Source organism: Podarcis tiliguerta (assembly GCF_965153285.1).
Source record: "Podarcis tiliguerta genome assembly, chromosome: 11".
Classification (NCBI taxonomy): domain Eukaryota; kingdom Metazoa; phylum Chordata; class Lepidosauria; order Squamata; family Lacertidae; genus Podarcis; species Podarcis tiliguerta.
In genome coordinates this window covers 22,010,983-22,036,759 of record NC_139544.1, presented here as the reverse complement: position 1 = coordinate 22,036,759, position 25,777 = coordinate 22,010,983, and the positions used below count along the sequence as shown (strand labels likewise).

The 25,777-nt window shown below is 43.2% G+C and overlaps 1 protein-coding gene across 2 annotated transcripts in view; it reads left to right on the top strand.

The window, feature by feature from the left end:
- Positions 1-25,777, top strand: part of CAMK4 (calcium/calmodulin dependent protein kinase IV) — an 88,940-nt gene that overhangs the window by 26,256 nt on the left and 36,907 nt on the right. The window contains exons 3-6 of one of the 2 annotated variants that reach the window (XM_083404183.1): positions 8,543-8,621; positions 15,173-15,226; positions 17,675-17,737; positions 18,005-18,087. In XM_083404183.1, the coding sequence (XP_083260309.1) occupies positions 8,543-8,621; positions 15,173-15,226; positions 17,675-17,737; positions 18,005-18,087 (279 nt within the window). The remainder of the gene's footprint in view (positions 1-8,542; positions 8,622-15,172; positions 15,227-17,674; positions 17,738-18,004; positions 18,088-25,777) is intronic. The other variant, XM_083404184.1, reaches the window with a different exon arrangement.

The following is a 25,777-nucleotide window of genomic DNA, read 5'->3' as shown; positions in this document are numbered from 1 at the left end:
TTAAGTACTTAACCCGAGGTACCTCTGTATATCTGTCAGTGCAGGAAAGGCCCATGCAGTGATGGTTTTGCCCCCTTCTCTCATAGGATATGAGCAGTAGCATCATTTCAGGACAAGGGAGCAAATATGCTTTAAACTCCTCTGGCATTGTCTTTGCTGCAGCCAACAGGCATAGGGAAATCACAGAAGTACCACCATTGATCAGAAAGCACTGCCCCATCCCTAAGCCATGACTTGACAGGACAAAGGGATGGGCAACAGAAGCTGGGTGGCAGTGTTATTGCAGATATTCCACGGCAGCTGTAGGGTGCCTCCTCATTCTTATGGAAGCTGGTAGAGGCGAACACAACCTTTTTGATACAAATTTGAAGTATGCAGGAGAAACAAGCCTGTACTCCAGACATCAAAAGATTCGGGGAAACTGTTCTGTTTGTATCCTTTTGTAGCTTTTGGAAAGTTTCCTGACAGACAAATCAAATTGTTGCAGGCTTTGGCAATTTTTGCAACTATCTTCCACCAGTCATTTTGGTTTTGTACCACCACCACCCTTTTTATATATATAAAAAGCGAGTGTGTTCCATTTCTGTAATGAAGGATGTGAAATCATGAGATTGTAGCATAAATATTATGAATGCTGTGGAATATCTGCCTGCCTGCGATCAAACAGAAGCTGAAGTTTGTTACTACCTTAAGAAATGAAACTGACTACACTAGTTTGGTTACAGATCTGTTTCTCAGTTGATACACATTTACAGCATTTGTCACTGCCACCACCCAGGAATTGGATCAAGTTTTGTTCCTCGCTTTCAGTCAAATGCAGATATACAGCTGATACAGATATAGATACACATATTCATATACAGAGAGACATAGGGACCTTGTACAGTCCTCATTATTTAATGAGGCTTTTAACCCCTAATTGAACATTTGGCTGGCAGTGAACGGGAAAGTAGAACTCAGAGGGCCTTTTTTTTGGGGGGGGGTGGCCTTCCTGTGAAATGCACCCCCCCTTCAGATGGCAAGGAGATGAAGAACTACACACTTTTAGAAGACATCTGAAGGCAGCCCTGTATTGGGACGTTTTTTAATGTTTGATGTGTCCATCTCCTTCTCCCTGCACCTGATTACATGTTTAATCAAGGATTTAAACCCTAATTAAACATCCAGTTGGCAGTGAAGAGGGGAAGAACGAGGGAGGGACAAGAGAGAGAGTTTGCCTATGTCATCTTCCCCCCTCCGCCAACCCTATTTTTAATTAGTGTTTAAAATCCTGATTAAACATGTGGTTGCCTGAGTACCCTGCTTTTAGCAGTCCTGCACTGCTCTGGGTGGACCCAACAAGAAGCAGACCTGGAGCTGCCTTGACGTGCTCTGGGCAAATCCCAGGTTGACCCAAATTGCCTGGTTTGGATTGACAATGAGTTTTTAGAAATGAAAACGTCTCCACATCATGGAATGCAAGAATATGATATGGTCAAAGAGATCCCAAACTCAGATGTGTGAGAGGTTTTATGGGGCTTGGGGGGGGGGGGCTGGCAGCTTTGCCAATTTTCTGCACAATCCAAATCTCAGCTCCACCTGAGTGGAGAAGTTTGTATGCAGCAGATCTTGGGCTGTGCCAGCTGAGCTGGGGCAAAGAGGAAGAGGAGGAAGAAGAAGAAAAAGAGGAGGAGAAGAAGAAGGAGCTTGATGTCCCACTTTATCACTATCCTAAGGAGTCTCAAAGTGACTAACAATCTCCTTTCCCTTCATCCCCCACAACAAACAGGTGAGGTGAGTGAGGCTGAGAGACTTCAGAGAAGTGTGGCTGGCCCAAGGTCACCCAGCAGCTGCATGTGGAGGAGCGGGGAAGCGAACCCGGTTCACCAGATTACGAGTCCACCGCTCTCAACCACTACACCACACTGGCTCTCCAGTACTAAGCCAGTATAAATCCCCCCTCCTGGCTGACCTGGCATAAATCCCAGCCCTGACTCTAGCATAAGTTCTGCTGGCTTCCTATTGTTTGAATTGCTCTATTTTGCCAAATCTCGGACTTCATCTGTAGGGCTGCGTGTGCTCACTTTATGTTACTCACGTTTATATAGACCCGTTTTGTCCTTTGTCACAAAATCTACTAGGCTTTCTGCTGCTGATGTAGATTCAATAATCCACAGTAAGTGTTGCTACTTGTGTAGTTCTACGGAACATCCCCCCACCCCCCGCTGGTGAAATATGATTCACTGGAGGATTGTGGAAGTGTGATTTAGAATACAGCGCTTACATCTATAGCCAGAGGCCCATATTCATAACTATCATAATTTGCATATGTAGACTTGACATTACCCTTCTGTTCAATGCTTGCTCCGTTATTATCTGAGAATTGTGCAGATGACCTCTGTTCATTTTTACAAATGACCACATCTGCCTGACCTGCACCTTTATTATTCCACCATGTGATTTTTTTTCAATTAAATATTATTAATTAGATGCTATTGTTCCATAGCTAGTTTTTTCAATATGTTAAAGATTCTGCAGAAAAGTGGGGAGGGGGAGAGTAAAAGGAAGCGAGCCACCCAATAGGAATAGCTTTTCTTTTTCCTTGTGATTATATATTCACAGCCATGTATATACTTCTATATCTATATTGACCCATGTGAATTACTAAGCAGATGGCTCTCATTTCGTATGCAGCACCACAGCCTTATGCACAATGATTGTCATATAGACTCCCTTGCCACAAGGAATTGAAAGCCCAACTGGATCAGAATGTGCCACAGGGAGAGAGGGTCACAAAGTGAGGAAGGGATATAGATAAAGTGCCCCTTTTAAAGCTGTACTACCAAAATGATTAAGGTTTTAAATGACAATTTTAGTTTATATTTTAGTGATCAAGATTTAATATATATTTCTAACTGCCACTATATCTGAATTGTCTCTGTTATACCCAATTGCAATTCAATGTATTCCTCTTGTGTTTTATGATTTTCCTGATATTGTAAGTGAGCCGGAACTGGTCTGTGACCGTAATAATAAAATTCATTCATTCAAGTGCCCCTTTTCTCATTCCCCCCCCCCCCGCATTGCCTCAATTTTCAAACAGCAAGTGTCTGCTTTCCTCATTTGCGGTACAGTGGTGCCTCGGGTTATGAACTTAATGCATTCCAGAAGTCAGTTCTTAACCCGAAGTGTTCTTAACATAAGGTACGCGTTCCCTACATAGGCCTCCACAGCCCTGGAAGCAGATTATGTTCGTATCCCGGGGCAAAGTTCGCAACCCAGAGCACCTACTTCCGGGTTTGTGGAGTTCATAACGTGAAGTGTTCGTAAGTAGCACGGTTCGTAATCCGAGGTACCACTGTAGTGGGCTTCTTGGCAATATGTACATATGTAGAAATAAATGCATTTGTTAGCATTTCCATGTGAATTTTTCGTAATGCATGCAAATTTACCTAATAGACACATTTTAAAAAAACAATTGCAAAAACAATTTTGCAAAAAACAAAAATAATATTTTTGTATGTTGTTTTCAGTAAAATATCATTTAATAATAATAATTATTATTATTATTATTATTATTATTATTATTATTATTATTATACCCTGCCCATCTGGGCGGCTTCCAACAAAATATTAAAATACAATGGTCGGTTAAACATTAAAAGCTTTCCTAAACAGGGCTGCCTTCAGATGTCTTATGCACACTTTACCCTAGTCTGTGCATTATTATTATTATTATTATTATTATTATTATTATTATTTACATATTTCTTGTCTGGAGAACTGCACTGCAAAATTTGGAGAAGTGCAAATTTTGAGGGATGATTGTCAGGGACTGGTGGGGCTCCGATGAGTGAGTTGTGGAGGCAGGGGGTGGGGGGCTGTTGACACAGGAGAGCAGACCAATGATTTATGGGGTTTGGTGTCCGTGTGAGGCAAGAGTCAGGGAGGGGGAAAGAAGACAGGTCAGAGCAGCCCAAGGCAGAGGGGCGAGTGCAGGACATGTCAGAAGCAGAGGCTGTCCTGGTGAGGGACTACCTATGCTGTATGGCAAACAAATACTGAAACAGCATTTCAAAAGCAGTTCACAATGTGGCACAGTGGCAGCAAGTAGGGTAGGAAGCTATTCAAGGCAGAAAAATAAACAAACTTTCCACTGGGCTGGGAAAAGCTTGGATACTCTTTAGAGCCTGGCAATAAATTTGCTGTCATTAGGCTAATGGTGAAATAACTGGCTTGGTGAAGTATTTGATTTGCAGAAGTAAAGAAAAAATGAACTATGCCAATTTGGTTATATTTTGTGACATGTTTTAGAGATGATGCTGTCTTAATTGCAAGGAGATAGACAGGAGAAGTGGGAAGTGAGTGTTTTGCTCAACAGTTTTGTATGTTTTGCTTTCCAGCCATGGTTTCTTTGATGTGCAGACAATTCAGAACATTTTCCCCTTATTGTTTGTAAGCCTACACAGATTTTAATTATGGTGAGCTCATTTGGGCATGGCTTATGATGGAAAAGTAGTGCACAATAAACCAGTGCTGATTATAGGTTCACTTGTCAGACCCAATAGTAAAACAAGCCAACAAACAAAAATCCATTTGGGAGCTAAAAGACATAGATCCAAAATCTAGAAGTGCACAGATGTTCTTTCTTGGCAACAGTGGCGTAGCGTGGGTTGTCAGCACCCGGGGCAAGGCAAGTAATTTGCGCCCCCTAACCCGGGGCAAGGCAAGTAATTTGCACCCTCCCCCCCGCTGCACTGTCCCTCCCCCAGATAGTCCCTCGCTCTCTCTCCGCACTGCACCGCACGCCTGGCACCCTCCCCTCCACAGTGGGCGGCGACCCGGCGGCTCGGATCGGATTCGCACAGCCAGCACTGCAGTGAGAGAGAGTGAGTGAGCCAGGTAGGGGCAGAGAGCTGCGAGTGTGAGCGCGCCCCCCCAGATGTTGCGCCCAGTGCGGCCGGGCCCCCCTGTACCCCCCACGCTACGCCACTGCCTGGCAAAATGAAAGCAGAAAAAAACCGCTAGCAAAATTTTATTTGCAGGTTTTGCAGATGTTAGCAGGGTGTGTGATTTCAATCAGCCAAATGGCATGTGGGAAAGGTCAATTCCTCCCTCCCTCCCTCCTGCATTCACATTCTTTATTCTCTGCCATCCTTTTGGGGGAGACACTATCTTGTCCTTTGCTTCAGTCAGCCAAATGTCTTGGGTTGGCCCTGTTCCTGCACAGCTGCTATCAACAGAACAAACATGCAGGAGATAATTTTCCTGGATCTCTCATGTCATTGAGCTGATGTGGTATAGCGGCCAGGACCTATGAGATGGGGGTTAAAATCCCCCCCCCCAAAGTCATGAAGTTCACTAGGTGACTTTGGGCTACTAACCTACCTCAGAGCTTTGTTGTTGGGATCAAACAGGAGGTGGAGAACTATGCAGTGCTCTCTTTTTTCTTTTAAGAAGAAAAGGTGCCAGTACTCACCACAAAGTTATTACAGTGAGTGCCACACTTTTAACATCTGAAAAAAGGTGTCAGTACTGTGTACAGTGGTACCTTGGGTTACATACACTTCAGGTTACATACGCTTCAGGTTACAGACTCTGCTAACCCAGAAATAGTACCTCAGGATGAGAACAGAAATTGTACTCCAGTGGCGCAGCGGCAGCAGGAGGCCCCGTTAGCTAAAGTTTCAGGTTAAGAACGGACCTCCAGAATGAATTAAGTACTTAACCCGAGGTACCACTGTACCCTTGAGTACCCCCAGGAAAAAAGCACTGGAACTATGCCACCTTGGAGGAAATGTGAGATATGGATGTAATATTAAATGATAAAATAAATCATCTACTTTGTCCTGAGAAGAAATAGGGGAAATGGAACGTATAATAATTAAAGGCAGGGAAGGGGATGGATCAAAAAGGGGAAAGGAGCAGAGTCAAATTCTGAAACAATAACCAGAAATAAGTGTGGCCAAAGCCAGATTTTCCAACTTGCCAAGGATTCTTAAGTGGTGGGGGGACCTTGCTGGCTTCCCCACAAATTATTTCTGGACAGGGACATTAAATAAATGGAAGGAGGAGTTGCACGTACACACATAAGGTTTCTGAGACTACAACATCCTCTGTATCGTTACCTATACAAAATTTTGACTACTGTGGAGTGTAGACTACCACTTTTGTATGGTCCTACAAAATTACACACCTAATCTCTTATGCATGTAGAAAAAGTTAGCTTTTATAGTATCGGATCCAGTACCTTATCAGGACCGTTTCATGCAAAGCATTTACCCGTGTTCATTTCATCATTTTACATCCTTTTATTTTGATTTGGGTAGCAATTCTCCGATTAGATAAAATAGAAATTGGATTTTGAAAATATACTCGCACAAATCTGTTTAAGACTTGAATAATTTATCCAGTTGAAATTTAGGCAGGGTTGGATTTGTGGTGGTGGTGATTATTGTATTTGAAAAGCAGTACAGGGTTGATCTGATTCTTTTTTAAAAAGATGCATAGTGCAATTGTAGCTTTATTAAGCAAAACGCTTCTTTTCCTTCTGAATGTGCTGCAGCTGCTTTGTGAAACATAGAGCAAAGACAAATGTGACATTTTGGAACAGTGGAGCAACTCTGGAAACTCATTTACTACATTTGATCCACATTTCCCTTCCGTTGTTGAACTGGAACAAAAGAGGTTCTGCAAATCTTTGCAAATCTTTCATTGACTGGCTTCATACCAAGAAGAACAACTTCTCTGGTTCCTCAAACTTTGGAGCAGTCTTGCACTTAAATAAATAAATAAAAAGTGTATAAAATATTAATAACGAATGAGCACAGAAATGCATCATGTGGTGCTTTTAAAAATAAAAATGTATACAGCCTGACTGAAGGATGGAGAGGGGGAAATGATGGGCAGCCGAGTTGCCATTTTATTTAGCATTATGCATGCATGCATGCATTGCGGTTGCATACTGTTTTGCAAATGGTTCATGCAGGCCAGGGGGTCAGCAAACCTTTTCAGCAGAGGGCCGGTCCACTGTCCCTCAGACTAAGGAGTGGGTGGACAGACTATATTTTGAAGAAAAAATAAATGAATGAATTCCTATGCCCCGCAAATAACCCAGAGATGCATTTTAAATAAAAGCACACATTCTACTCATGTAAGAACAAGCTGATTCCCAGACCATCCGAGGGCCGGATTTAGAAGGCGATTGGGCTGGATCCAGCCCCCGGGCCTTAGCTGGCCTACCCATGATGTAGACCTTGGATGTACTATAGTTTCCAAATCCATTCCATTTTTAAATCTGGCACCACCTGACTCCACTCCCTGCTCACCCTTCTCAGAGAATCTGAAAAAAAGTGAACAAAGAGACAGTTATATCCCATGGAAACATTTGAGGCAAGAATTTTGTCTGCCAAGCAATGCCCAGAAGAAGGAAGGGTTGCTGATGGGAATGGAAGAAAGTTGAGCCATAATAACAGGATTCTTCTCAACTGCAATGCTGACAGTTTCTTGAGCGGCCCCAAAATTATTGGCTCTTTCATCTTTATTGAAAGGACCGTTACTCAGAGATCCTTTCTTCTTTCTCGTTTTGTGTCTTCCACATCTGCCTTGTGTTACAACTTCCTTTAAAATGTCCTGAGTATGCTGCTGGGTCAGGTCTACTTGACATTAATTGCATTTTCTATTATTTTAACTTCCCTTCCTTCTCTATAAATATATACTACAAATATATTAATTAGAAATGGATATGCTCAGGATGAAAATTCACACATCACTTTACCTCACTTCTTAAGATGTAGATAAGTTTGTGTGAACACTCAAATGGCAACTGGAAGGTCTTGCTAATATATTTTTTCAAAGTAACACATTTTGCATTAGGGAAACGGTGGGTGCGTCTGGTTTTTTAAAATTAATGTTCAAAAAGTTCTACCAAACAACACTTCTAGAACTGCAGTATAAATATTCCATACAAGAAAACACATCACCTAATTCTGTCGCTGTTGGATTTTTTTTTTTAAAAGGAATTGGGAATGTATAAAAAGTTGAATACAGTACCGAAAAGAGCAAAGAAATTTTCGAGACTGACAGCTGAAGATTGCATTTTCCAATGTGCCAAAGTCATTCCAGCAGTGAAATAACAGCTCTCCTGTGGAACAGAAAGAGCTACAAATGAAACAGTTTTCTGTTCTGCAGGAGTGTTACAATGTCGCTAGCACTATTTATTTATTTGTTTATTCTTCATGATTCCCTAGTACTGTACTGTAGTTAAATATCCCTGGGCAATGGGAATGGAATAATGAACAGAATTACTTTGTTGTAGGTGTTACATTGCTGAGGAATATAGCCAAAATAAATTCCAAGCAAGTACTTGATCAAAACTGAAAATCAAAACCGTACAGTGAAAAAATCATAACTTATTTTAATTTCCAAGAATTAAATTTCAAATTTTAAAGCAAGCTTAGTTTTCAGAGAAATAACGTTTTATAGAATAGAATAGAATAGAATAGAATAGAATAGAATATATTCTACATATCTGAACGTAACTTTATATTCTGTTTTTTTTCAGGGGCGCAACATCTATTGTCTACAGATGCAGGCAGAAAGGAACACAAAAGCCATTTGCTGTCAAAATCTTGAAGAAAACTGTAAGTTTCATTCCACCACCACCCCTTCTCAAATTTTTCTTACAGAGGTTTTCTTCAGAGGATCCATTGCAAATGTGTTTAGGCTTTAATTGCACAGTCTGACCAATGAGGACGTTCCAGCTTTGTTTGATTTAAATTCATGATGTGCACACCAGCAGCCTTTGGAGGAAATTATTCCCGAAGACAAGCTATGCATTTACTCATCTTTTTGTATATTACTATTCTATCTGCATATTGTAAAATGGTTAGTAGAAAATGTATACTTAGAAAACACCAAGTCCATGAATTCCTGATGAGAACAAAGCAGCGGGAAGCCATGGAAAGGACATAAAAAAATACAAGAGGTTCTGCAAACTAACCCATATATCTTGTATGACTTCGTGATTTGAACTCAGCCTTCTATGGAAAGCAGAATCTTCTGCACAGGCATAAGGGTGTGGGAAGAAGAAAGAGATTATCACCCCAAGACTACATGCCAGAAAGAATACAACAGAAGGGAGCAACCTTACCTTTTGTTTCATGCTGCAGTTGTACCTGAGCAATAGTTCTGACTCAGTGGGTGGCCAGCCCTCAATGCAGCCCTCAGAAGAGGGATGGGGGGGAGAGAGAAAGGTTTAAAACAAGAGTAAAACTGTTTATGTGTTCCTAGAGAATTGCTAATTTCTTCTGTAAGTAGGTTAATGGCAGGTGCTGCTTCAACTTTGCTAGCATGCCGTACTTTGAGAACTCTGCATTGTGGCATGTTCTCTGAGTGCTGAAGGTTTCATGGTATTATAAAAATAGCATTAGGATTAAAAAATTCAAAAGAGAAGTACAGTCAGGAGATTCATCTAAGAGCTGGTTATTACATAAGCACCTGCAACTCTCTCAAAAGAGATGCTATTATTCGAGCATCATATTTAGCTTTGAGGCCGAAATTCATATAAGTTATGGATTTTTCAAACTTGTAAGCAGAATGGTGGGGTGAGGGGAGAGAATTTGGATACAGGAGTGCGGGAGACGGCGGGGACAGCCAAGCTAGATGCATTTCCTTTACAACAACAGTTTTATGATCCAGCCATATTCAATGGCGGAGCTTCATGCTCTGGCACTGGGGGCGCCGCCCAAGGGGGCGGGGTGTGCATCCTGGGGACGGGGCATGCCACCCACAGGGGCGTGGTGTGCGTTCTGGGGGGGTGTCGTGCCGCCTGCAGGAGCAGGGCACCCAGCGCGGGCAGGGGGTCAGCAGCAATGGAACCCCACAGGATTGTGCTGCCAGGGCGGCCCGCTCCCCACTTCCTCCTCCAGTGGCCATATTGACAGTGAAAACCTTTGCAGGTTTCAGTAGGGAAGTGAGGGGAGGCATTCAGTAGAGAAGAATGAGATTTGTATCAATGGAGATCCAACTCACTTCTGCAAATGGAAAGAGCTCTTCTGTAGGTGGAATAGCACGTTTGTACCAACTGTATCACTGTAGGTCGCTTATTCCACCAAATAAGAGGACTGTTCTTTCTGTTCCTCTTATTTCACCAGGGGAGGTTCAAGCACTGCTTATGCACCATCTTCCATGGAGTTTCGACTTATCTTCAACAGTAGCTCCTCCACATTTTAAAATGTTCTGACAATAATTTTAATGAGTCCTACTTTAAGATTGTTTTATTGTTTTCTCGCCGAAGGGGCTTGAAATACTAGAGTTGCAAGCTGAAAATTTAGTACAGTGCAGACGTTCCTATTTGAGACCTAATTCTCATTTTCAGCCCCAGATGTAGCTCGTCGCTCTACAGTAAAATATCTTGACACCACTGTTGAAAGAGTAAACACAGTGCAATGGAGCTATGTGACCATGTTGCAGCTATCTGTCTGTCTGGAGTTAATATGCATAGTTCTAGCCCCCTCATCTTTAAAAGATGGGCAAATTGGTTAATATGCAAAAAAGCAGCAAATTAATAATCAGGGATATGGGACGTTTTCTATATGGAAAAAATCCAGATTAAGGTCCATCATCTTGGGAAAGAAGTCAGTAAGTGCTTTCGGATGGGTGCTTTCTTGAATGACAGGCATGGTCATTCAGCATATCCAACCAACAGCTACAGGAAACATTGGTTAAATCAATTTATAATGGTCTCTTCCATTTTGAGAGTTTAGTTTAAGGGGACCAAGTAGAACATTATGAAAGAAATAGATTAATGCAAAATTTGGCATTCACGGCTCTGCAGGCCCATTTATGTTAACAATTATTTTTCAGTGGATCCTGTGGAATTTCATTGATGATCAAGGTATACACAGGTTGCAAAGCTTGCTTACCCTTCTGAAAAAGGGAGTTCATTGATAGGTGACTTTTATTTGAGAACAGCTTGTCCTTAATCCCCATGTTTTGTTTAGAGTCCTCAATAAGCTAAAGAAATGAAGATGGGGCTGCTAAGATGGACACTCTGGAAGGAAACAGATTAAAGGTGTCTTGTTATCAAAAAATTAAAAAGGGCAATATAAAAAACGGCTCCCCTCCCCTCCCCTAGTTGTTGGTTGACTCCAACTTCCTCTCTTGAAACTCGAATGAAAAGTGTGTTGTGATAGAGAGCACCTTTGGGATAAACTGATGACATTTATAAATTAAAACAGATCCCCTGAGGGACATGGAAGCATTCTAGTCATGTTAAAGGGAGTCCCTCAGGGATGATTTTTGAGAAAATCATTGTACTAATCTTCCCAGAGAAGAGGAAAAAGATATGTTTTATTCCTGATCACGACCCAAACTGGCAACAGTTTTTACAGCAACTGTCATTGTGGGACTTGAGGCAATTTTAGGTTACATCCCAGCAGATAAAATATCCAGAGATGGAGCCAAGTCTACTTGTCTCTCAAAAATAAATCTTCCCTACCAACAGCAGTTGAGGTTACGTGAGGCACTTTTAACTGAATGTCTTTAAAGACTGAGGGATCTGCTCAGGCTTTAGAGACACTAAAGTGAAATTGCACCGGGCTGCAGTCCTGCACCCATTTACCTGAAAGTAAGCACAATAGAACTAAATAGGAAAAAGCAAGTCCTCCTCAAAAGTGAGTGGACATACATAGGATTTTGTGCTGTCACAAATCTGAGCCCCCAGGAAGAACCATTTAACTGTCATGTCAACTTTCATTCCAATTCTGCCAACTTGTTCACCCCTCTTTGATCAAATCCTCTGCTCATTTACAGTCAACTGCTGCTTCCATGTGCATACCACAGTGGCGTAGCATGGGTTGTCAGCACCCGGGGCAAGGCAAGTAATTTGCGGGGGCCCCCGCTGCACTGTCCCTCCCCCAGATAGTCCCTCGCTCTCTCTCCACACCGCACCGCACGCCTGGCTCCCTCCCCTCCACAGTGGGCGGCGACCCGGCGGCTCGGATCGGATTCGTACAGCCAGCACTGCAGTGAGAGAGAGAGAGTGAGCCAGATAGGGGCAGAGAGCTGCGAGTGCGAGCGCCCCCCTCCATGTTGCGCCCGGTGCGGCCGGCCCCCCTGCACCCCCCACGCTACGCCACTGGCATACCAGCAAACATATAGCTAGTCCAGCCATCAGTCTTGCTCTCCACATTCTGTTTGGCCTTTGTTGCTTAAACTTGAAATGCAAGAATGTTTCTGCATTTATCTGTTCATTCACCACCTAATTAATTACACAACAGAGCTTTTTAAAGTGTAAAATCGCTTCAAAGATCAGGGAGGGAGCATTATTGGGTTGTTTCTACAGTCAAGTCTTTTAGTAGTGCTGAGGCATTGCTTTCCCACTGTCCACTGTAAGCAAAATCAAAGCAGTAATTCCATGCAGTGCTGCATATATCATAACCATTCCCGCAATGTTCATCACAATGGGCAACAGCCTATGCTTTCTTGGAAGTCCCAAGTGGTTCTGCAGGATTTGTTTAAAAGAATAGGTGCATGAGAATGCAGCCTCTGCATGGGAGCAGGAGGAGGAGCAGAAAGAAGAGAAATTCAGATGTCAGAAGTTCTCGCACCACGCAAGAGGCAGAGTTGAACTGGGCCCTGAAATTAATATAATTCATTGACCTAATGATTACAGAAAATCCAGATGACAAAGCTGCTAAAACATTTGCATTCCTATGTTTTCATGTTGTGCTGGGTTATTTCACTTCCTGTGAAACTTCAGCATAATGTTGTTGAATTTGGGCTGGCATAGCAGGTTGAGGGAGAGGGAGATAACATTTTCAGTGGTTGCCTGTCTGGATGGCTACTTCAGTGCTTTTCGCTGTCCATTCTTTGTCCTTCAAAGGAGAAGGCTTAGCTGAAAGGGGGTTCTTTACATGAAAGTGACTGTGAGGCATTCATTACACACATTTGAATGTAATATGGAGTCTGGCTCTGATAAAGTGATAACCTGAAGCTTGAATGCCAAACGTAGCATAGTTTAACTATGAGAACTTTTTAAAAAATCATTTAAAAACTTGTTTGCTTCTGTAAAGAAGAGCCGTCTTCATTATTACTCTAGTTTCTAGACTTGGCATGATTATTTTTCGGCTAAGTAAAGCTGGCAGTGCTGTGATTCCAGTTAGCTGCTGTTCTACAGCCAGATGTTTAATTTACGGTAAGTAAGGTAAAGGTAAAAGTCCCTGGACGGTTAAATCCAGTCAAAGGTGACTATGGGGTTGCAGTGCTCAAATTGCTTTCAGGCTGAGGGAACCAGCGTTTGTCCACATGAGCTTTCTAGGTCATGTGGCCAGCATGACCAAACCACATCTGATGCAACGGGACACTGTGACAAGTGCAGAGCGCACGAAAACACCATTTACCTTCCCACCGCAGTGGTACCTATTTATCTACTTGTACTGGCATGCTTTCGAACTGCTAGGTTGGCAGGAGCTGGGACAGAGCAACAAGAGCTCACCCCGTCATGGGGATTCGAACTGCCGACCTTCCGATCGGCAAGCCCAAGAGGCTCAGTGGTTTTGACCACAGCAACTTAGCACTGACCCTTTGGACTGGAGATGATGGGGTCTGAACCAGAGACCTTCTGTATGCCAAGCAGCGGCTGAACTACTGAGATGCAGACCCTCTATTTTTGGCAGGGCTAACTACCCATCTTGCAAAAATGCATGCAAAGAAGCTGTTGCACCAGCTCTCTTTCTAAATAACAGCAGTTTTAGTGGAGAGCGGAGTTATTTAACCCTTTCCTGTGCTGCAAATTGCTACTTCCCTCATATATAAGCTGCACTCACTCCGTAGGGTTCCAAACACAGCTTGAATCCTGAAGCTCAAGGTTAGTAAAGCAAGAAACAGCCAGCAGTATTTCGCTGTACCATCTGTTGACCAGACTGTTGGAACTAAGCCAGGTAATGTGCAGCTGAGTCTTGTTTCTATGAACACCAAACTAGTGCCAGAGCAGGGCTTGGTAATAGGTTTGTAAACAGTAGAATGGATTTCACTTTATCCAGATTATTGGTTTTCCCACCCCCCGCCCCCCGTAAGGTTTTATCCTAAACATTTGGACTGTTAATGATGATGCATACTTTATCGTTTAAAAATTATATAACAAATGATAAGTATCAAATAAATGTGGTCTTCAGTGTTGAGACACAGAAACTCTGCAGTGCGAGATACCAGTGAGCATCCTCCTAAACATTTACCTGTTGTTGTCATGACATGAAAAGCTCACTAATGCCATGGTAAAGGTAAAGGTAAAGGTACCCCTGCCCCTACGGGCCAGTCTTGACAGACTCTAGGGTTGTGCGATAAATAACTACCTGACATTTAGAAAACATCTTAAGGCAGCCCTGTTCAGGGAAGTTTTTAATCTGTGATATTTTACTGTATTTTTTGTTTCTATGGAAGCCGCCCAGAGTGGCTGGGGAAACCCAGCCAGATGGGCGGGGTACAAATAATAAATTATTATTATTATTATTATTATCTCACTCAAAGAGGCCGAGGGCCAGCGCTGTCCGAAGACACTTCCGGGTCACGTGGCCAGCGTGACATCGCTGCTCTGGCGAGCCAGAGCCGCACACGGAAACACCGTTTACCTTCCCGCTAGTAAGCGGTCCCTATTTATCTACTTGCACCCGGAGGTGCTTTCGAACTGCTAGGTTGGCAGGCACTGGGACCGAACAGCGGGAGCGCACCCCGCCGCGGGGATTCGAACCGCCAACCTCTTGATCGGCAAGCCCTAGGCACTGAGGCTTTAACCCACAGCGCCACCCGCGTCCCTAATGCCATGGTAGTGGCTGCTAAAACATTTTGATGGTAAGCATAGGTAGTGTGTTTCACAAACATTAATTCACACATGTATTCAGAGCAAAGTTTAGAGATTGGATACATTTTTAGCAAGACCTAGGGAAGACGGGGTTTTTTTCCAGCTAGAACTCGGCAGAACACAGTTCCGGCAACTCTCAGCTGGGTGCCATTGCCGTTGTAAGAGAACAAGGGAGGCGTTCATGGTGAGTTCCGGCACCTCTTTTTCTAGAAAAATAGCACTGTATAAGGATATACTATTTTTTGTACCATGAGCTCCAATGTATCCATTGGGCCAAGGCTAAACTGGGCGTAAAGCTGTTATAGTAATCTGTAAACAAACATGTTATTTCAGATGTTGCCTGCTGAAGAGCTCTGTGCAACTCTGAAGAAGTTGTTTCAAGAAAAGGTATTGCGATATTTATATATATATATATATGATAATAGGAAGAGTATTAAGTGGCTTCAGAAAAACTAGAACTGCAGAAATATACCCGCCCAGTTTAGTAATCCCATGCAGCAAAATATCTGCTTGCAGAGGAAATTCTCTAAGTATTTTTTCCATTCTTTTCATTGATGTTGGGCTGCCTGCTCCATGGGAAGTGAAAGGCTAATTCACGCAGGAATCCAATGTCTGTAGACACACTGAGTCGCACATTCGAAGCCTTGTGTTTAAAGCAGCCTTAGGCAAATGCCATTCATGTAAATAAATTATTACGAATCAGTCAGTAGCCTTATTACTTTGACTACAAAGCAGGGAGGAGCAGTAAGAAGAACACTGTGCCTTGAACCTGGACGGCAGCCTGTTTGTTGTAATGGTAAAGAGTGCATTTCGCCTAGTATTTATGCTACACATTCAGCTAAATGCGCAGCATTCATTCTGCAAGGAAATAAGTAACATGTGTGCAGCAGCTGTTGCTTGGTAGATGGCATTTACTGCAACTATTGGTCATGAATTCTATGTAACGATTTTGAACAAACCTTAAGGACGGGATTCACCTAATGAACCCTGCCAGCAGAAGCTTTGTGCAAGGGTTTCCACTTGTGCAAGGGAACTTCCTCATTTCTTCCCTCCCCCTCCCCCCCCACCAACATGCCCCCTGCCCTGAAATTGCATCTGAGGGGGTCAGGAAAAACCCCAGAACAGCACATACAGAGAGTGGAATGTTCCATCTGGCAAGCAAATATGCTTGCAGATGGAACCTTGTAATTCCATCCCGAGACTTCAAAACGTTAAAGTAGGACAATAATAAATGCCAACTATTACTCTGTGGTATGAACATGTGTAGATATCATACTGGCAAATCAGGGATGGAAACTGCCAAATGGAATTTCTGAGCATTGTATGAACTGGAAACTGGAAACAAACAAAAACAAAAATCTGCTGGGTGCGCAGAGTGCACTGAAGGACTGCGTAATTAATGTTTTATTTTATAAAACTGAGTGATGAGTTCTGCTGAAACATGCAACATTCATCTTAAGTGGAGAGGCAGTCAGAAAAACTACTGGAGCTTACAAAACAGTAAGATTTCTCCCCCCCCCCCTTGTTCCTTTCTTCCGTTCTTGTTTACCCTCTAGGCACTTATTCCTTACCCTCTTGTTTCAGCTAGCTTGCTGGGTCTTTTCAGAGCACAGAGGAAACCTTTCCCCTCTCCCAAATGTGTAAACAAGTGATATAAAATTCTGTCTTTGAGCACATTTCTAAAATTAACTTTGTAGTGTTGTAAAAAGAGAATCCTCTGTGACATGTTGGCACTAGAGGGTCACTGCTGCCTCACACAGAAGTAGCTTGGGGGCACAGATATTCGCCAGCAGGGAGTGCTTACTAACCTAATAAAACAAAGGGAAGCCTTGCTTCATCTACACCTTGCTTCTGTTTCTTGAACATATTCCCCCCCCCCCCCTCAGACTTAGTGTAAACTTACTTCTCTTGTCTCCTCAGTATCTTGAGATATTCTCAAATCTGTCTAAAACAGCTGATCATCTTTGTTTCAGACTTCAGACCTCTTTGCGCCCCTGATCACATCTACTATTAATTTTATTTTTCTGATTTCTTTTCATTATATAGGTTTCAGTGATGTTGACCTCGGTGCCTGGAGCATTTTCTCCTCTCACTGGTATTAGCAAGATTCCCTCCACCCCCTGAGACTTCTTTGCCTTCCACTTCGCAGAATTATAGAGTTGGGACACTAAGGGTCATTTAGCCCAAACCCCCTGGTCTCCCATCCACTCTGAAACCATGCCGGACCCTGCTTAGCTTTGCAAATGTGCTAGCACTTTTATTGCTACACTTCTAGTCTTTGAACAACATACTGTCTTTTTATGTAGACATTCAACTCAAGAAAGGAAGGCATATTTTCTTATATTGGTTTTTGCAGTCACACTGATGTCATTGGAACTGTGCTCAGAAGGTAATTGGGCACAAGGCAGCTTTCAGAATAATAATGTGTTTCTAATATATTGTGTAAATATATAGGATGTTTGAATGGTAATGCAAGATTTTAAAAAGTAGCCTTGCTGAATGAGACAGGTGGTTGTAGCAGGTTGTGCTGCCTGCAGATAGAAAACCTTTTTGATTCAGTGGAACTTCCTGTCAGCTGAAACAATGGGTACTGACCAAATTTCCATCATAATTTTGTATGAAACGTCACTGAAATCTTTGAAATTTCTTTAAGAATGCTGGTATATTTGCTCAAATATCTATTTCTTAACCTGCAGCCTTATCGTAAATATGCATGTAAGTCCCAGTGACTTCAATAGGACTCACTTCCTAGGACATGTGTTTAGGATTGCACAGTGAAAATGTCTAAGATGAATACCAACAACTTATTATGAATCCCGCCCCCCCTTTAACTAGGTAGACAAGAAGATTGTCCGAACAGAAATAGGCGTTCTACTTCGACTTTCACATCCAAATATTGTAAGTTGGCTATTTTTTACAACACAATTTTTTTTTGCTTGTTTGCTTGCGATACAGATGCTTTATTGTGGAACCTTTAGGCAGAATGAAAAGCAGAGGTTTTAAGAAGTAATTAAAAACAAGAATAAGTTCAAACAAACCCCAAGACCAAGTTAATGGGATAAATGAGACATTCATCCTTCACTGTAACTTGCTTGCTGTTGACCTTCAAAATATATACATACTTTCTCTGAAATTTAAAAATTCCTTATTTTGTGCCTTTCTCAGATAAGACTGAAGGAGATATTTGAAACCCCCACAGAAATCAGCCTTGTCTTGGAGCTTGTCACGGGAGGAGAACTGTTTGACAGGTAGGCAATGTGTGAAAGTTATTCTATATCTCTTGCAGGAATGTTGTTATAATGAAGAGTTACTATTGAATGGGGACTAGTTTTCCACTGTCCTGCCCTGAAAACTGCTGTGATCTTGCTCTCCTCTGGCTCACAGGGCAGACTTCAAAGTAAATGTCTTTCTCAAGGACCTCCCTGTTAGGTTGTAAGAGGAACAGGCCTCAGGCCCCTTCTCAGCTAAGCCCCTAAGGCAGCCTTTCTCAACCCTGGATCTCCAGATGTTGATAGACTCCCATCGTCCCTGACCACTGGTCCTGCTAGCTAGGGATGATGGGAGCTGTAGTCCACCAACATCTGGGGATCTAAGCTAGAGAAAGGTTGCAGGCAGTACTTTAAATGCCTCAGGGCACAAATGCATCATAGCCAGTACTGCAATCACAAAAGAAGCCATGACCTCAGGCAGAAGCAACTGGAAGCAGCCTGTTTCTAATGTTTTCCCTCCTAGGCTTCTTAGCAAGAACTGTGACTGCATTACACATCACATGGTGTCCCTGCTGACATTTCTGGTACCTGGTCAATATGAATAAGGTTGAAGCCTGTTTTTGTTACAGCAATGGTGTGGTTCACACATCACGTTTCCGAGCACAATTCAAAGTGTTAGTGCTGACCTTTAAAGCCCTAAATGGCCTCGGTCCAGTATACCCGAAGGAGCGTCTCCACCCCCATCGTTCTGCCCGGACACTGAGGTCCAGCTCTGAGGGCCTTCTGGCGGTTCCCTCGCTGCGAGAAGCGAAGCTACACGGAACCAGGCAGAGGGCCTTCTTGGTAGTGGCACCCGCCCTGTGGAACGCCCTCCCACCAGATGTCAAAGAGAACAACAACTACCAGACTTTTAGAAGACATCTGAAGGCAGCCCTGTTTAGGGAAGCTTTTAATGTTTGACGTACTGTATTTTAATATTTTGTTGGAAGCTGCCCTGAGTGGCTGGGGAAGCCCAGCCAGATGGGCAGGGTATAAATAATAAATTATTATTATTGTTGTCACATTAAACCATTCTTAAACAGTGGTTTATTTAAACAAGTCAACGAACCTTCTTTAAACCAAAGGATGAACTGCAAATTATCGAAGTAATTCTTGTTCGTTTCACCCTTTTATCCCATTTGGCTTCTAACTCTCTTCTGCCCTTCCTTTTGACATCACTTAAATGTTTGCAGCACCTAGTTACTGGCATTGCCTCACCGTGCCACCATTTCCCTTTCCACTGGTCGGCTGTGAGAGTGAGAGCTGTCATCAAACAACTGCTCCCACTTTCCATTCTGCCAGGAAAGAAACACCCACACTATTTTGCAGCTTGTTGTTTCTTAAAGTGTACTCCTTTCCTCTGCGACCATGCCTTTTATTTTTCTTTCCCCAACCTGCAATTGGTTTAAGTAAGCATTCCTTACATTGGACCCCTCTCTACGCTCTTCTTCTGCTAGGTGGGTATTGAAAGACTGATTTGACTAATGCACACTTAAGTAGTTTCATATGTTTATTGTAATGACTGTCAGGAACAGAATCTCCTTTCAAACTCATGCATAATGAGTTTTTTCCTTCAAAAGCTGCCCAAATTGAAAGGAGACACATTCCCAGAAATCATTCCACTCACTAACCAAAACCACTCCAGCGCCCAACAGTGGAAACATTTGCAAAGCAAAAATTCATCAGTGTTTCCTTTAAGTTTTCAAATCCAGCTTGAGCTGCAACTTTGAATAGAAGGGGAAAGGATTCTGTTACCAGGCAAAGTTGGCAGCAGTGTCAACTACAAGAAAAGTGCCAATGAGAGGAACTGAGCACTAAAAGCGGATTCATTTTTCAGCTACTCTTGTTTGGTGTCTGTTTCTTGGTGGACAATTTGGGAAGGGTGACATTACAAGGGTCACATAAACTATATACAGTGGTACCTCAGGTTACAGACGCTTCAGGTTACAGACGCTTCAGGTTACAGACTCTGTTAACCCAGAAATAGTACCTTGGGTTAAGAATTTTGCTTCAGGATGAGAACAGAAATCACGCGGCGCGAGGCCCCATTAGCTAAAGTGGTACCTCCGGTTAAGAACAGTTTCAGGTTAAGAACGGACCTCCTGAACGAATTAAGTTCTTAACCCAAGGTACCACTGTAGTTAGGGAGTTGCTCATGTTTACACATAACACTTGGTCATAGTTAAGGTCACTGAGCCAACAACAAATCATGGCTTTAAAAGTTAAACTATAGTTAAGGCACTCTGCTGGGTTCAGATGTAACACTAAACCACGTTTTATGTACCAATATTTATCAGGAATGACTAGCCTTGCAGGGCAGAGGGCCTGAGGGCTGCATTCACCACTGGCCAATCATAGAAATAATAGAATCATAGAGTTGAAAGGGACCACGAGGATCATCTAGTCCAACCCCCTGCAATGCAGCAATCTTTTGCCCAAAGTAGGGCTCGAACCCACGACCCTGAGATTCAGAGTTTCATGCTCTACCAACTGAGCTATCGGGGGCTGCATGCCAGTGCCATATGTTGCCAAAAATAAGTGCAGCCACCCCACACTCCTGCATGCACAGATATACGCAGGCAGACATACACACAGCAGAACTGTGTACATGCATCTACCATCCCCCATAGCCACTGGACAGACTCAGCAACACAAAAACACTCATTCAGCAGCATTTGTGTTCTCCGAATGCTCCTTTTAAGTTTGCAGAATGTCCCATTCTCTCTCTGGTGTGGTGCCGTTGTTAGAAGGTCTTACAGAGGAAACAGGAAGAGATGCTTATTCCTGTTTCCTAAGCATCTCTGAGACCTGGGTTGAAATCCCAACTCTGCCATGATGCCGAGTGACCTGGGGACAATCATTCTCTCTCAGCCTAACCTATCTCACAGAGTTGTTAAGGGTATAGAATAGGGTGTGAGGAACCATGTGTGCTGCCTTGAGTTCCTTGGATAAAAGCTGAGATAAAAATGCCATGTTCTTGTTGTTTAGTCGTTCAGTCGTGTCCGACTCTTCATGACCCCATGAACCGGGGCACACCAGGCACTCCCATCTTCCACTGCCTCCCGCAGTTTGGTCAAACTCAGGCTGGTAGCTTCGAGAACACTGTCCAACCATCTCATCCTCTGTTGTCCCCATCTCCTTGTGCCCTCCATCTTTCCCAACATCAGGGTCTTTTCCAGGGAGTCCTCTCTTCTCATGAGGTGGCCAAAGTATTGGAGTCTCAGCTTCAGGATCTGTCCTTCCAGTGAGCACACAGGGCTGATTTCCTTCAGAATGGAGAGGTTTGATCTTCTTGCAGTCCATGGGACTCTCAAGAGTCTCCTCCAGCACCATAATTCAAAAGCATCAATTCTTCGGCGATCAGCCTTCTTTATGGTCCAGCTCTCACTTCCATTCATCACTACTGGGTGATACATACATACATATACAAATACATACATACAAATGCCATACATACATACATACATACATACACACACACACAAATACATACATACATACATACATACATACATACAAATGTCATACATACATATATACGCACACACAGGAATATTCTCACCCAGGCAGCCTTTCAAAGACAACATTTTATACCACCAATATGGATCACAAAGGAGAAGTTTCATACCTCATATGCTCCAATACCCTGTCAAAAGTAAACAGTGTGTATCATGAACACGCTGGTCACATCAGTATGTCAAACAGGTTTATTATTTATAGAAGTTCAACAGAGCAGAAGGGAGTAATGAACAGTGAGAGTTTCAGAAGGCGAATGTGGGCAAATTGCCAGCGAATGCATGTGGTCAGATCTGCAGGTGAGGCAAAAGTATACAAGAAACAGATGGGCATTTAATAGGATAAGGAAGTGGAGGATAAAATAACCAATCATCAAGATTTGTATCATCATAATGAGTTGTAAAAATCAGACCACTTTGAACCTTTCCCATTCTTGCGTTTTTCCTTCGGACAGCAGTGCTGCGTGATCCTAGAGCTAAGATAGATAGCAATTAGGTCCATTTTTCTGTGCTAAACATTATTTAACCAAGGAGGCCCTGTTTTTCTTATTTGCTTATATCTGCGAACTTTGAGAATTTCCTAATGCAGGTTCCTATGGGTGATTGGCTGTAGAGAGCACATTACATGGATTCTTTCATATGGCTTTCACCTGGGCCAGGGTGGTCTGACACGCATCCCGTGGGCCACATGTGGCCCTTGCAGCTGTCTTTGTGGCCCTCCAGCTCCTCACCTGGGGCAGCACAATCAGGCTGGTGAAGACGGTGGCCGCAGCCAAAGGCAGGCTACTGCTGCTGTAGGAGTTCTGTGCAGCCAACAGGCTATGCTCTATGGCTCACTTGGAGTGTGGCTGCTTTCCCCCAGGCTGCCAGTGCTCCAGAGCCACCTGGGGGGGGGGGGGAGAAGAAGAAGAAGAGGAGCACAACCTGGTGCAGAGAAGAAGCACGGTGTGTGTGTGTGTGTGAGAGAGAGAGAGAGAGGGAGGGAGGGAGAGACTTTGCTTTCTTTCTTTTTTGCAATGCAGAGAAGTTTGAGCTTTGGGGTGCACCAGTTGGTTGGGGAGAGAAGGGAACTTTAGTGCCAGAGAGGGTGGGTGGGTGAACTGTGAACAATCATTTTCAAACATGAACTTCACAAAGTCCCAAACTCAAAACAACCTAGTAGATCATTCACTTGAAAGTTGCCTGCGAATGTCAACCACCAACCTTAAGGCGGACATTGGTCAGCTGGTGAAGAATTGTCTAACTCAGACATCCCACTGCTTGTCTGCATTGTTAACGAAAGCACGTGTTGAGTTCCTGTCAGGATAAAAGGCGGGGGAATAATAATAACAATAATAATATTTCAGACTGTTCAAAACCAGTTGAGTCTCTTGCAAAGTCTGTAAATAAACGCAGCCTGCGAAGAAGACGAGTGCATGATTTTGGACCACCCTGCCTTAAACACCCTCCTTCCGAATGGTCCTGGAATGGAGTTATCTTGGCATAGTCTGCAGCTGACTCCCCCCCCAAAAGAAAGTAATAAACTGGGGCAGGAAGGAGTTGTGAAGGGTGCAGAGGAATGACAGGCTGTTTCTTAAGTGTGGAGCCATAAACTGGGTTAAGAATAAAATAAAAAGATCTGTTTTCAAGGCCCACACTGGAACAGTTTCTAATCAAGAATATTGAGCAGGAAAACATGCTGAATAAGGCAGAAGGGGCAATCAGTGAAGTCCAGAGACAAAGCCTGAGTGCATTTTTGCAGACATTTCAGTCTGAAGGGCTGGGGTGGTAGTGGTAAGTGGTAAGCTGGGGTGGTAGTGGTAGTCTGGTAAGCAACGCCAATCTAGGGTTGGCAGAGGTTCCCTATCCCTGATGTAAACTGCTATGCACATGATGACGGTGAGGTATACAGAAAACATAACACTGTTTCCAGGCCTTTGGGGTTATATAACTGCCACATAAGTTCATGTTTGTCTGTGCTATATGGCCGGATCCTGAGACAGCGTCACACTGTGCAGGCAGTGTCAGAAGCAGGGGAAAGCTCCATTGCCAAGCACAATTCTTTCATGACAGCTAGACAAGTCAGGATATGATCTCTTACAAGGCTGGCTAGCTGACATTTGCTAAAAATTCTGAAGTAAGTGCAAAACTAGCACCCTGGATTCATTTTCAAAGACACATCACTTTGCAACTATCTAAAGATACCTTGGCAACAAGAAACTGGAACTGCATCAATGCTGATGGCAGGCACTGGGGAAAGCCTTCCATATGCTGTCAGATTTCTTAGCGGAATAAAGAGATCCCATTTTGTTTTAAATATTTTACAAACTTTTCGACAGTTTCAGTCTGCAAAAGGAAAAAAATCCCATGATACCTGTAATTTTAAAGCATTGCATTGTAGCAAGTTTAATCTGTTTATCAGTCTCTGCTTTAGACAATCATCTAGCTATTATACAATGTTAGAAAAATGAAACAATATAAGTGATTTAAAATAGGAGAGTAGAAGAAATATTTATTCAATGAAGTGCCGAATTCTTCACATTTGTTGTTTAGTTATTTAGTCGTGTCCGACTCTTCGTGACCCCATGGACCAGAGCACGCCAGGCACTCCTGTCTTCCACTGCCTCCTGCAGTTTGGTCAAACTCAAGTTGGTAGCTTCGAGAACACTGTCCAACCATCTCATCCTCTGTCATCCCCTTCTGCTTTCCCAACATCAGGGTCTTTTCCAGGAAGTCTCCTCTTCTCATGAGGTGGCCAGAGTATTGGAGCCTCCGCTTCAGGAACTGTCCTTCCAGTGAGCACTCAGGGCTGATTTCCTTCAGAATGGAGAGGTTTGATCTTCTTTCAGTCCATGAGACTCTCAAGAGTTTGTGTTTCCCCATCCCCCAGTGTTTCTGATATGGGATACCACCTCTCCTAGGGACGGTGGTGGCACTGTGGTCTAAACCACTGAGTCTCTTGGGCTTGCCAATCAGAAGGTCAACGGTTCGAATCCCTGTGATGGGGTGAGCTCCCGTTACTCTGTCGCAGCTCCTGCCAACCTAGCAGGTTTGAATGCACGCCAGCGCGAGTAGATAAATAGGTACCACTGTGGCGGGAAGGTAAACGGCATTTCTGTATGCTCTGGCACTCGTCCCATTGCACCGAAGCAGTTTAGTCATGCTGGCCACATGACCTGGAAAGCTGTCTATGAAAAAACGGCAGCTCCCTCAGCCTGAAAGCAAGATGAGCGTTGCAACGCTGTAGTCACCTTTGACTGGACTTAACTTTCCAGGGGTCCTTTTCCTTTACCTTTTTTACCATCTCTCCTAACAAGTCCTTCAAGATCCTTGAAGTTATCTACCAGCATCACCTCCATCTTCTCTGGATTAAACACCTGGGGTTTTCTTTTTTCCTTGCTTCTTACCACATCCATTGCTTCCAGACATTGGTTCCAAGCTGAGATAGTTGTTCTGGATGTTAAGTTAATTAAATATAATTTTAGTGTCCTAGGCGTATTGATGACAACAAACTCCACAGCTCTAGATGATGCCTCTATGGAATTTTGAAGTACTATGGAAGCTGCAAAAGTTTAAAGAAAGCAAAAGCTGTCATTCAGTGTGTTCCGTGGTGATGCGCATAGCTGTCAGCTCCAAACCATAATGTATTTTATTATTAAAATTCCATCCAGAAACGTAATGTTTGATTTCTGTCCCTGGGAAATCAGTTTGTTTGTTTTTTTTAAGTTCATATAACCCAGGCTGGATCTAGACACATCAAAGAAGCGTTTCAGTTAAACGTGCTGTAAGCTTTATAAAGGAAAATCACGGTAACGAAAGATGGGACTCCGCGGCGCCATCTGGTGTCATAGTGTTATAACGCATATAAAATGGCTTTTCTTTACTAATTTAGCTGAGTCCTAAGTGATTTTGGACCAGTCATTTAGCAATCTAAAATGCTGCATTGAATCCAAATGTGATTTTGCCTTAGTGGAAATGTTTCCTTTCATGAATCCCATTATGTGATTAATTTTTGTGGGGGTGTCCCACTAGTTCTCAGAACCAGTTTCCAGGGTGATTGGGGGACTTAAGTGGGCATGGCAGATTGGTAAAAATCGAATGCCCTGACTTGTGTAGGGCAAGCCACCACTGGATGCAACCCACTGAGTTGTCTGCTTCCCCATGAAAAATTATTCTGAGAGTAGGCGGTTAAAAGA